The sequence below is a fragment of the Armigeres subalbatus genome, chromosome 3, assembly GCF_024139115.2.
Source record: "Armigeres subalbatus isolate Guangzhou_Male chromosome 3, GZ_Asu_2, whole genome shotgun sequence".
Lineage (NCBI taxonomy): Eukaryota > Metazoa > Arthropoda > Insecta > Diptera > Culicidae > Armigeres > Armigeres subalbatus.
In genome coordinates this window covers 178578078-178591200 of record NC_085141.1, presented here as the reverse complement: position 1 = coordinate 178591200, position 13123 = coordinate 178578078, and the positions used below count along the sequence as shown (strand labels likewise).

Genomic DNA, 13123 nt, shown 5'->3' with positions numbered 1-13123 from the left:
AGTAGAGTCCAAAATAATTTCGTTCAGAAGCACAACAAGGTTCCGTTCGGAAACCCAAAAGAATATATAATAGAATTCCTTCCAGAATCCCAAGTAATTTCGTTCGGAAGCCCACAGAAATGACTTGTTTTGAGGTTTCAGACCGAGATTTTATGGTTTTCTGAACGGAGCTCTTTTTGGTTTGCGGAAGGAACTCTTCTGGGTTTTCGAATCGATTCCTTTTACGCTTCTGAACAACATTCCTGTATGGCTTCGGTAGGAAATCCTATAAGTATTCTAATCGCAATCCCTTGTCCATTCAGAAGCCCAGAACGCTCCAATCGAAAGTCCAAAAGTATTTCTTTCGAAAGTCCAAAAGGGTTCCGTTCGGAATTCTAGAATGATTTTGTTCAGAATCCCATCAGAATTTGGAAGTTCGAAAGGATTTCTTTGGGAAGCCCAGAGTGATTCGAGAATTTCGTTCAGAAACTCGTACTTACGGATATCCTTTGTGCACCCTAATGGAGTTCTTTTGGGCTGTCGAACGGGATCATTTTGGGCTTCAGAAACAATCCTTTTTTTAAATGATTTAATTGGAAAGCACAACAGGATTCTGTTTGGCAGTCCAAAGTTTTCGAAAACTGAATGTCTGTAAAAGTATGTAACTTCAATCAAAAGTCTGCATAATGTCTGTAATCTGTATGATGTCTGTATGCAAGATCAAAATTTATAAATTTATAATTTATAAATACAGACATGTCTGTATGTCTGGCATCGGAGCGTCTTGCTGGTATCGTTATCGACGGTCACCAATGAACCCAAGTACACGAATTCTTCAACCACCTCGATTTCGTCACAACCGATAGAGACTCGTGGTAGGTGGCTTACATTGACCTCTCTTGAGCCTCTTCCTATCATGTACTTCGTCTTCGACGTGTTGATGACTAGTCCAATCCGTTTAGCTTCGCTTTTCAGTATGATGTAGGTTTCCTCCATCCTCTCAAAGTTACGTGCCATGATATCAATGTCGTCGGCGAAACCAAATAACTGGACGGACTTCGTGAAAATCGTATCACTCGTGTCAATCCCTGCCCTTCGTATTACTCCCTCCAAAGCGATGTTGAATAGCAGACATGAAAGACCATCACCTTGCCGTAACCCTCTGCCCGTTTCGAAGGGACTCGAGAATGCCCCTGAAACTCGAACTACGCACATCAACCGTCGCCTTAATCAACCGTATCAGTTTATCCGAAAATCCATTTTCGTGCATGAGCTACCACAGCTGGTCCCGATCGATTGTATCATATGCGGCTTTGAAGTCGTTAAATAGATGATGTCTGGGCACGTTGTATTCGCGGCATTTCTGCAATACCTGACGTACGGCGAACACCTGGTCTGTGGTAGAACTTTCACCCATAAATCCGGCCTGGTACTGCCCCACGAACTCTTTTGCAATTGGTGTTAGTCGACGGCATAAAATTTGGGAGAGTATCTTGTAGGCGGCGTTCAGCAATGTGATTGCGTGATAGTTGCTACAATCCAGCTTATCGCCCTTTTTGTAGATGGGACACACGACACCTTCCATCCACTCCTGCGGCAGAACCTCGTCCTCCCAAACCTTGGTAATCACCCAGTGTAACGCTCTAGCCAGTGCCTCACTACCGTGTTTGAACAGCTCTCCTGGTAGTTGGTCAACTCCAGGAGCTTTGTTGTTTTTCAGCCGGCGGATCTCCTCCTGGATTTTCTGGAGATTCGGAGCCGGAAGTCGCATGTCCTGCGCGCGTGTTCCTAGGTTCATTACCATACCGCAACCGTTGTCTGCCATATCGTCATTCAGGTACTCTTCGCCACCTTTGGATCACCTCACGCTCGTTTGTAAGGTTCCCGATTATGTCCTGACACATATGGGGCTGTGACACGTGGCCCTTACTTGAACGGTTCTACTTCTCATGGAACTTTCGTGTGTTATTAGTGCGGTACAGTTCCTCAGTCTCTTCACGGTCTCGATCTTGCTGACGCTTTTTCCTCCGAAAAATCGAGTTTTGTCTGTTCCGCGCCTGTTTATTTCGTGCCTCGTTTGCCCTCGTGCGGTGTTGCAACAATCTCGTCCATGCTGCATTCTTCTCCTCAACTAACTGCTCACATTCGCCGTCATACCAGTCGTTTCTCTGATCCGGAGCCACCGTGCCTAGTGTAGCGGTTGCGGTGCTTTCAATGGCATATCGGATGTCTCTCCAGCCATCTTTAGGAGAAGCTGTGCCTAGCTGCTCTTCCGTTGGGAGTGCCACTTCCAGCTGCTGCCTACCGTCCGCCCAATGTTTAGCCGCGGCGCACGACTCCGACACGTGTTGTACACCGTCGAGAGTTTTGAGCGCAGACGTACTGCAACGAGGTAGTGGTCGGATTCAATATTCGCACTTCGGTAAGTGCGTACGTTCGTGAGAAGAAATTACCGTCGATTAAAACGTGGTCGATTTGGTTTTCCGTTACTTGATTAGGTGATTTCCATGTGGCCTTGTGGATATTCTTGCGAGGGAAGAAAGTGCATCGGACTACCATTCCGCGCGAGGCTGCAAAGTGTATGCATCGTTGGCCGTAGTCGTTCGATACGGTATGCAGACTATCCGGTCCGATGACCGGTCTATACATTTCCTCCCTTCCTACCTGAGCGTTCATGTCACCGATGACGATTTTGACGTCCCGCAGTGGGCATCCATCGTATGTCTGCTCCAGCTGTGCATAGAACACTTCTTATTCGTCGTCGGGTCTCCGTCTCGGAGGGCCGTCGTGTCAGGGCTGTTTAGCGTCCCACCTGACACCAGGACTTGGGCTCGTGCGCTTTGAGCGGTACACGGTCGCTTCGGCGGAGCTTACTTCCGGATACATGCAGCTTTTTATAGCGGTTTAGCAGGGCCCACTGTCAAACCCCACCACATCCTAGGCAGGAGCTACAACTCGCAGATGGCCTGGGGAGGAATCGTCAAGCCCTTGGACATAGTCCCTGCTGCCCCCGCATTGATTGGTGCCTACATACCGCTATTGACACCTCGAGTGTTAGGGTGAGCACCGAAATAAGACTCATATGGGGCGAGTAACATTTGGAGAAGCTGCTTTGGTGGCAGGATGGTAGTGGTTTGAATCCACACGCCCACAGTGAGGCACAAGTGGTGCATGGGAAGTGCGCCTATTTCGGTGGGGTAGCGTATGGTCTGCTTCGGCAAAAGAGTGAGTGATCGGCTTGTGCTGAGGAAGTACAGCATACCCAAGTAACCAAAAGTTCCTTTAAGAGTGCGTTTCACGCTTAAGCAGCTCAGTGAAGCTGATTAAGTGAAAAACGTACTCTTAAAAGAACTTTTGGTTACTTGGGTATCCTCCAGAAATAAAGCTTAAAAGCTGTCCAGGAGGGAGATTAGGGTTGGTGCCCAAGGAGAGTTAGTGTAAGAGAGTCCCACACTCCGGCAACTACTTGGCAACTACTACGCGTATGCTGGGTCATTACTTCTTGTAAGAAAAAAGTTCCTCGTAGTGCTGCCTTCACGTTCGTCCATCAAGATGCACCTATTCTCATCCCTGCGCATCTTGGCTCGCGGTACGAAACCTTTGCGGGATGCGTAAAGCTCCTGGTAGAGCTTGCGTATTTCTTGAGAACCGCACAGCTGTTCCATCTCCTCGCACTCCGCTTCTTCTAGGCGGCGTTTCTTCTCCTGAAAAAGGTCTGCTGTCTCTGATTCCGTCTATTGCGTTCTAAGTACTGTCGGGTCCCTTGCTACGCGATCGCCCGCGATGCGTCCTTTTCCTTCAGAATCTGTCTGCACTTTTCGTCGAACTGAACTTTCCAATAGTCGGTCTAAACTCCTCCTCTTGACCAACCTGAGCGTTCAAATCTCCTATGATTATTTTGACGTCGTGGCTTCGGCAGCTGTCGTACCCACGTTCCAGATGCGCGTAGATTGCGTCCTTCTAATCATTAGTGCTTCCAGAGTGTGGGCTATGGACGTAGATTTTGTTGAAGTTGAAGAACCAGTCTTTGATTTTCAGTTTGAGTTTCAGTTCAGTTCAATCGAAGTTAATTGCCTATTTCCGGGGATTAAACCACCCGACTTGGACATTAATTTACAATGTTGTGAAAACTCATATGTGAATATGTACGTTATGTAGAAGATATTGATTTGGATAATGTATTGGAGGTAACCACTTTCCCTTCGATGGGACTCGAACCCATGACCCTACAGTACGCAAGACTGGTGCTCTAACCAACTAAGCTACGAAGGACCTCCGTCGGCCTTCGCAACCTAGCGGCTACTGAAAGAGCTCGAGATTCCCAAATTGGCTTGAGAAATGGATTGTGAGTGATTTGACTATGCGTCCAATTTGGAAATCTCGAACTCGTTTAGTAGCCGCTAGGAGGTCCCTCGTAGCTTAGTTGGTTAAAGCACCAGTCTAGCGTACTGTAGGGTCATGGGTTCGAGTTCCATCGAAGGGAAAGTGGTTACCTCCAATACATTTTCCAAATCAATATCTTGCACATAACGTACATATTCACATATCGGCCTTTGATATTCAACCTGCACATTCTCTCATTGATTGGCCGCCACCCGATCACGCGGCTTTGCATATTGTCCATCACTTTGAAAGCTGTTCCTAGCTCGTGTGTGTTGCCGCAGCTCTGGTAGATGGTATGATTACTTCCATTGATCCCTTCCAACAAACCTCCTGCAGCGCTACGATGCCGAATCCACGGTCCTTGAGGAGAAGAGTAAATATTTGCAATATTAATGTAAGATGATGATGATGATGGTCCCGCCACATACCCCTCCAAGTTTTGAGCTAAACAATTTATCCTTAAGATAATTAATAGTGATCAATTTTAATCAGATTTAGCTAATTTAGTAAGAAGGAATATCTGAACTCTCCAGCTTCCTTCTATTTTTTCCGCGGTAAGGCAGGACGATCTTGAAAACTTTATTAATATGTTTTTTCTTGAAACCTTGTCTTCTTCGAGGAAGTGGAGAATTAAGAGATTCCCCATTCCTCTTGATTTTGTTAATGCTCATTGCTGAACGTGGAGACGAGGCCTTCTAAGAGAGTTTTCCCAGAACGGTGTCCTTGCAGGATTATCACCGCTTATCGGACTTTCACTTCCACAAACAGGTCCAATGTAAAACGAAGGCACGGGTCCAAGCAAAAATCGTAACGAAATCAATGGGTATAAACAGCGCTCAGAAGAACTGTTGAAATTAAGCTTTGGGCCGTATTATAGACTTCCTTCAGCTAAGAGAAAAGGGAGCCGCACAGCACGAGAGTACAATGCGGTCTATTAGCATTAGCATTAGCATTGAGCATTTAGCATAAATTCGTAGAAGGTACAAACCAAGACTATTGTATGAGAGTAGCATCACTTTCATCCGTTACCACAAATATTGATTTGGGACTAATAACTATCTCTCAGATGGCAGTAATGCACTCTCCAATAGTCGAGATCTGTCCTGGCCACGTCCTTGCGAATGCTGATGAAGGGGAAGGATGGTTAGTTGGACACCTACTTAAGAAAGATGCAGAGAACTCTACGACCTCTCATAGGTGCCACGGGAGGTTTTGGGATTGTGTGCGACGTTATAACAAAAGGAATCGTTTTGGTAAAACGTGAAACACAGAAAGAACTAGAATAGAAATTCATAGTAGGAAAGGGACGAGCCTGATATTGAACCCACGACCTCATTAGTCATTATAGACTTCCTTCAGCTAAGAGAAAAGTGAGCACGAGAGTACAATGCGGTCTGAACAAATTTCAAAAAATTACTTAATTTGGTTTTCATGAATATGTAGAGCGTTCTGAGAAAATCATCAGCCTTATCAATTAGACATGTGAGACAGAATTTCTTGACCACTTAGATAATCCTGGAAAATTATTCTGGAATCGAAGTACAAACAAGAAAACGGCTTAACCCAGTTAAGTCTACATGTAAGGTAGTATAAAAAGGAATGTCGGATATGATTTACAATCAATTTGCTGAACAACGAATTTGATGTTGGTTTTTCTCTCTTCATGTTTTACAGCTTTACAGCTTTAAGCTTTGATTTTATTATTCGATACAACTCATTACTTTGTAAAACAGCAATAAATGATATAAACATATATTTCTGTTTGCTAAATGTTTTAGTTTTGTAAATTTCATTAGTATCGTTAACATTCGTTTTCACTTTTCTACATATTTCAACTAGTTTTGCAATCAATTCGCTTCCACTTACCTGACCGACATTTATTGTTTGCTGTTAAATTTGGATTTTATTGTTTCATTACACTACCGTCTAGGCTGCAAATTTATAAAGTATGCTCTTAGCATAATAAAATATTCGGCTTTTATACATAAAATGAGCTGATGTTCTATAGGTAGGGTTATTTATGCTTTTTTTTTTACAGATTAATTTGATGCTTTTTTATCAGATCTGATCTTTTTTATATCGAGCTTGCAAAAAAAAATTGAACATATCAGTCATTACGGACGGTTTTCATTGATTTTTTGATAAATTTTGTTTAATCCTTGATAGCGCCACATTGTCGTAAAACTTCCTGTTTTGTTACGAAAACTAATTCATGTTTTCCTCGCAGAAGAAAGTTAATGATTATTAATTACACAATACTTATCTGATATGAGTTTAAAATTTTATTTCTGCTTAATTCATATTTTGATGGTAGAACTACTTAAATTTAAACACGTGGTTTGGTTGTTTTTCCAAAAAATATTTGATGAGTATTTCTTTTCGTAGAGACGAAAGTACGAATAGCTTTATTACCAATTTGAATAACAAACTTAAAGCGGTAGGTGCAATTTTTGCCTAAATGTCCATCATTTGTCAAATCCAAAAAAATATCAAGTAGATATGATACATCATCGTTCATTATCTATTGAGAGTGAATTTTGCAATCTTAGCTAAAAACCAATGATTACCTACGGCTTTTTACTGTGTACAAAAATGTGTTATAAAATCTCTTAGTCGTCTGCCTAAGGAATGATATCACAAAAAAAGTTATTTTATTGGCTTTCATGAAGCTCCAAATAAGTCCAGCAAAGATGTAGCATGGTTCTCTAGCGCTCTTAAGATTGGAAATTATACTACGGTTTGACAGGGTAAATGAGTTGATCAAATTGAACGAAGGTTTAACACGTTCAATTCTTGCTCAATTCACTTGCCTAATCTAAACTTAGCGGAAAACTATCGCATGTATTCACATTGTTTCACTTGTTTGGGAGTTCGCTCCTCCTACTTTTTCTTCTTCTTCTTCAATGGTTCTACATTCCAACTGTAAACCTGGACTGTGTGTGCCATGAATTTATAGTTATTTGAATTCTTGTTTGGCAGTGTGTAATATGCATAATATCCATTGCCGATATCGATATCTTATCGATCTTACGTCTCACGTGACTCGCCTTACGTAACCACGCCAACGCGGCATAATTTGAATTAAGCATCAGTAGGCCATGAATCACAACATATTTTCAAAGCAACAAGTATTTCCCCTGATTAGTTACGGACTACACGTAAGTACTATGGATAGTGGAATATGTGTATAGATGAGCGAAGATAAATCATCTGTCTCCAAACGAGCATGACGCCACGATTTCAATGAAAATATTAAGAGTGTTATGTCGCATAAGGTACACGGTCAAAAAACGAACCCAACCATGCTTTCGCTCATCGATAGATTCTACTAGTTACTATAGTAAGTACTATTTTGTCCCCGACAGCTACCCAACGTATTCGGCTGGTCCCTTTCCGATAGCACGAGGCCATACATTTGGCGATCCTTACCCGGACATAATCTAGGCATAACGTTAATTTTTCGATTCACTTGATAAACTGGCTGTTTTTTTATTTCGAATTAATAAACTTAGAAAATCACTAAAATACGTTGAGCGCGAGTGGTGCTCGCAAAAGTGTTCAAATCGCTAAAATATGTTGAGCGTAAGTGGTGTTCACAAAAGTGCTCAATTCGTAATAAAATCACAAAACAGGAGCTCGCAAAAGTGCACAGTGGGTATTAAATTACCGTCGTCGGGGGTGACAATGGGTCAAATGGAGGTAAGAATGGGTCACTGCCTGATATGTGTAAGGACATAAACGGGAACGATCTTACGAACGAGCGTGATGTGATCCAAAGGTGGCGGCAGCACTACGGAGAGCACCTGAATGGCTATGTGGCAGACGAAGATGGCGGTATGGTGATGGATCTGGGGGAATGCACGCAGGACATAATTCTACCGGCTCCGGATCTCCAAGAAATCCAGGAGGAGATTGGCCGGCTGAAGAACAACAAAGCCCCTGGGGTTGACCAACTACCAGGAGAGCTATTTAAACACGGTGGTGGGTGAGGCACTGGCTAGAGCGCTGCACTGGGTCATTACTAAGATTTGGGAGGAGGAAGTTTTGCCGCAGGAGTGGATGGAAGGTGTCGTGTGTCCCATCTACAAAAAGGGCGATAAGCTGGATTGTAGCAACTGCCGCGCAATCGCATTGCTGAACGGCCTACAAGGTACTCTCCCAAATTTTATGCCGTCGACTAGCACCAATTGCAAGAGAGTACCAGGCGGGTTTTATGGGCGAACGCTCCACCACGGACCAGGTGTTGGCCATTCGCCAAGTACTGCAGAAATGCCGCGAATACAACGTGTCCACACATCATCTATTCATCGACTTCAAAGCCGCATATGATACAATCGATCGGGACCAGCCATGGCAGCTGATGCATGAACACGGATTTCCGGATAAACTGACACGATTGATCAAAGCGACGATGGATCGGGTGATGTGCGTAGTTCGAGTTTCAGGGGCATTCTCGAGTCCCTTCGAAACCCGCAGAGGGTTACGGCAAGGTGATGGTCTTTCGTGTCTGCTATTCAACATCGCTTTGGAAGTGGTAATACGAAGAGTCCGTCCAGCTATTTGGCTTCGCCGACGACATAGATATTATGGCACGTAGCTTTGAGAAGATGAAGGAAGCCTACATCAGACTGAAGAGGGAAGCCAAGCGGATCGGACTAATCATCAACACGTCGAAGACGAAGTACATGATAGGAAGAGGTTCAAGAGAAGACAATGTGAGCCACTCACCACGAGTTGGCATCGGTGGTGACGAAATCGAGGTGTTAGAAGAATTTGTGTACTTGGGCTCACTGTTGACTGCCGAAAATGATACCAACAGAGAAATTCGGAGACGCATAGTGGCTGGAAATCGACATACTTTCAACTCCGCAAGACGCTCCGATCGAATAGAGTTCGTCGCCGTACCAAACTGACAATCTACAAAACGCTCATTAGACCGGTAGTCCTCTACGGACACGAGACCTGGATGATGCTCGTGGAGGACCAACGCGCACTTGGAGTTTCCGAAAGGAAAGTGCTGCGTACCATCTATGATGGGGTGCAGATGGCGGACGGTACGTGGAGAAGGCGAATGAACCACGAGTTGCATCAGCTGTTGGGAGAACCATCCATCGGGATTCGTACTTAGCTGGTAGTGTAGCCTGTTGTTCTTCTGACATCAGTTAGAGTGCCTAGTCCTGGTTTTGGGTAGGACTTTAAACAAATTTGACCCGACTGATCGAGCGTCTGTTTACCAAGATGGTGCGGCTCCAACAGCGTATGTTCTGGCATCCAGCGGGTGAGAACGAAATGTTTTTCCCCGGAAGCGATATCTAAGATGGCAGCCCCATGGTGGGCCCCTATAGGGACCTTAGGCGAACAACCTACTGCTTCCGAAACTTAAAAAAACCGTTTGAGAAACCAACGAAGAAAGATCCAGAACTGATATAACGGGGAAGACTTTTGGCATGAATCAAAGAACACGAATTGGAACATGGAATGTTTTAACGTCATCTCAGCAAGGTAAGCTGGCACAGCTCGCCAGCGAGGCACGGCGCATGAAACTTGGGATCCTGGGACTGAGTGAAGTCCGTTGGCCAAACTTTGGAGAGCACAAACTACCATCGGGACAGGTATTGTTATATTCCAGTATTCGAGGGAGCAACACTCCCCAGCACTCCCCATAAGAGAATAAGCATTGCCATATTCAGAACACGGGCAAGGAACCTCACGATAATCCAATGTTATGCGACGACCGATGTTGTCGAGTTACAGGACAAGGAAAATTTCTATAGTGAACTGAGTGCCGTCGTGGATAAAGTTTCGAAAGGTGACATCAAGATCTACATGGGCGACTTCAATGCGAAGATCGGCTTCGACAACATGGACTATGAGCGTGTCGTGGGACGTCATGGTCTTGGAGAAATGAGTGAAAACGGTGAGCTGCTGGTAGAATTCCGAGCAATAACGCTTTTTCTTCATCGACCAGTGCACAAAGCCACGTGGTCTCTCATGATGGACAAACCACGACAAACTGAAAATCAAATCAACCACATCTGCATCAGTCGAAAATGGAGACGGAGCCTTCTTGATGTCCGGATGAATCCAAGGATGCCGGTGAAAGAAGGTCGCAAGACGCAACAGTTACTCACCGATCCAACTGATCAACCAAACGAACCAATTGGTTCGAGCACTTCAAACAACTTCATCAAGTTTCGACGCCCAACCAACCATCAACATCTCGGCATGAGCCGCTAAGGGTGCGATGCATTACTCGCATCAAATCCGAAGCGCCATCGTTGCAGGAGATTGAAGCAGCCATCCGAAGCATGAAATCCAACAAAGCTCCCGGGACGATCGCATTTCAGCAGAGAGGCTTATGGGTCAAACACAATTGGTACGTTTGCGTGCGTTTTGACAGTTTTTCCATGGGAAAACTGTCAAAACGCACGCAAACGTATCAATTGTGTTTGGCCCATTAAAGCTGACCCCGTGCTGTCGGAGCAAATGTTGCATCAACTATTCTGCAATATCTAAGAAAACGCAACTTTTTCGGCTGACTGAAGGCCCCTCTACCTGGAATGTATTGATTACGAAAAAACATTCGATCGTATGAACCACAAAAATCGGTGAGGCGCCCTTAGACGCAAGGAAGCGCAGTACGAAACTTTTACATGCAGAGTGCTGCATAACGGAGCTTTGTCCGACCCCATCCGGGTAGTCGCTGGAGTGAGGCAAAGATGTATTCTATCTCTGCTACTGTTCCTCGTCGTAATCGACGAGATAATGGTGGGTGCGATTGACCGTGTACCAAACCGTGGGATGCTTTGGCAGCCTATTACTATGGAACATCTTAACGACTTCGATTTGGCTGTTGATAAGGCCCTAGCTAGCATAACGGCGCTCTGATATGCAAAGTAAGCTGAACGACCTGGCCGAACGCTCCTCAACGGCGGGTCTCACCATCAACGTCAACAAGACCAAATCATTGGATATGAAGACAATCAAATCCCTCGAACTTTACGGTAGCCGGGCAAGCAGTGGAGAAGGTCGAAAACTAGAAAAAAGCTAGTTAGACGCTAACAGACGGTGGAACCAAGATCGACATAGGAGCACGGATCACGGGCTGCTAGCCTTCTGCCGGCTAGTACACAACCCAATTCTTAATAAATCAGTTTAAAATTATATAAAAGATCATTTAACCATCTTAAAATGTGCTGTGAATTTGATCTTTCATATCAACTGTCTTTGTTGCAATTCTGAGCTCAATCGAGTATACCGAACCAATTTCTTGAACGAAAGAGTGACGGAGGTGTATTCTCCTATGTATTTCGGCTGAAACTCTCATACAAACTCCAAATCAAATGCGCCAGCTTATGCAACAAGCCATTGAGATTGATTTTCGCACCCAAAGGCACAATCCTGGGGGGTGCCCCGTAGAATTAGACAATTGTTTTTTTTTTCATACAAGGCTGAGCCAGTCTAATCTACATATATTTAAGTTCTAACCAAAATTATGCCACCAGACCGGTTATTTGGTTTGTAATGTTTTCAAGAAGATTGTGATGCTTTTTAGGGACATAACAAACGATTCAATATAGTGAGCAAATATTCAAATGATATGACGAAAAATCGCGAACACTCCTCTGTAACAGAAATATCGGATCATCGCTAGTCACCTGCCATTAGTCATAAATCATACTTCACCAATCTATCAGCCTATACATAGTTTACACCAGATGCAAACAAGTGAAACATTGGAGCCAGGCGCTAGTCTCTCCGCTCTGCATACACGATTGTACTCCATTAATGCTAATGTATTCCTTCGAAAAAATCGGTCATCTGTCGATTCTCGGTGTCCGTGATGGGGATGGTGTCGGTTGCGCACTGTAACCGTTCGCTGCCACCGGGGACCAAAGTTAGCTGTCGAAGCTCGATCTGAAACATGACAAACACATGACGATGTTAAACGGTCGGGACAATAGAGATAAATTACGGTAACTAACATCACGTCCTGCTTCAATCACCGGATACTGCGGCAGTTCGATAGCTCCTCTCGAGAGGACGAACGAGTTCACCCATAAGCAGTCGACGTACACATTTATGTATCCTCCGTTCCTTCCACTGCAATCATAAATTAGCGATTATCAAAAGGCACAGCAGCGAGTCATTAGGCACTGAATTATTGGCTTTGGACAGCCTGACGGGCCGACCGGTTGAAATGAGGTCGAAGCCGCATGTCCTCGACGTCAGTCCACGGGGCGAACCTACCTCAGGGCAACCGAATGCCATTTGCCGTCCAATAAATTCCGCTCCACTGGCAGCATCTCCGAAAGGCCGAACTTTTCCTGAACTACTTTCAATCCACCGTGCCCATCGTTAACGAAATTTATCGACAAACTTGAGCTACTGGCCAGTTGTGAACGCAGCGACAGGATTTTGTTTGGATGTTGCTCGTTAGGGTCGTCCATTCGTTTGGGGTGTTGCGTCTGTAGCGGAGAATGGAAAATGGAAAAAAAAGTAAACACGTCGGAAAAGTTCGGAGCAATGGATAAAAGTTTCTGAATTTTTTACATCTTGGAAGGGGAACGCAAGAACAAATTGCTTCTCATTGTAGTGAAATATTTACCTTCGATCGGAGATTCATCATAATAGTAAAGTTGGTTTCAATTTGATTTATTTCATAATTTATCCGATTTTGCCATATTTCTTCCATTGCCGTCTGGTGGGTGAAACTTCCCGTAAGGAGATCTATTGAACCTGAAAAAATAGTTTAGATTTA

At 44.4% G+C, this 13123-nt stretch overlaps 1 protein-coding gene and 1 non-coding gene across 2 annotated transcripts in view; both read right to left on the bottom strand.

Moving 5' to 3' along the window:
- Positions 1 to 4175: 4175 nt before the first annotated feature.
- Trnaa-ugc (transfer RNA alanine (anticodon UGC)) lies at positions 4176 to 4251 on the bottom strand. Its single transcript has one exon. It is a non-coding gene; the product is annotated as a tRNA-Ala (tRNA).
- A 7621-nt stretch (positions 4252 to 11872) lies between these two features.
- LOC134219161 (uncharacterized) overlaps positions 11873 to 13123 on the bottom strand; it is a 108871-nt gene continuing 107620 nt past the window's right edge. Inside the window, exons 5-8 of the mRNA XM_062697863.1 lie at positions 12971 to 13101; positions 12613 to 12830; positions 12348 to 12465; positions 11873 to 12279 (exon numbers count right to left, since the gene is read on the bottom strand). Coding sequence (XP_062553847.1) covers positions 12154 to 12279; positions 12348 to 12465; positions 12613 to 12830; positions 12971 to 13101 — 593 coding nt within the window. The 3' untranslated portion in view covers positions 11873 to 12153. The remainder of the gene's footprint in view (positions 12280 to 12347; positions 12466 to 12612; positions 12831 to 12970; positions 13102 to 13123) is intronic.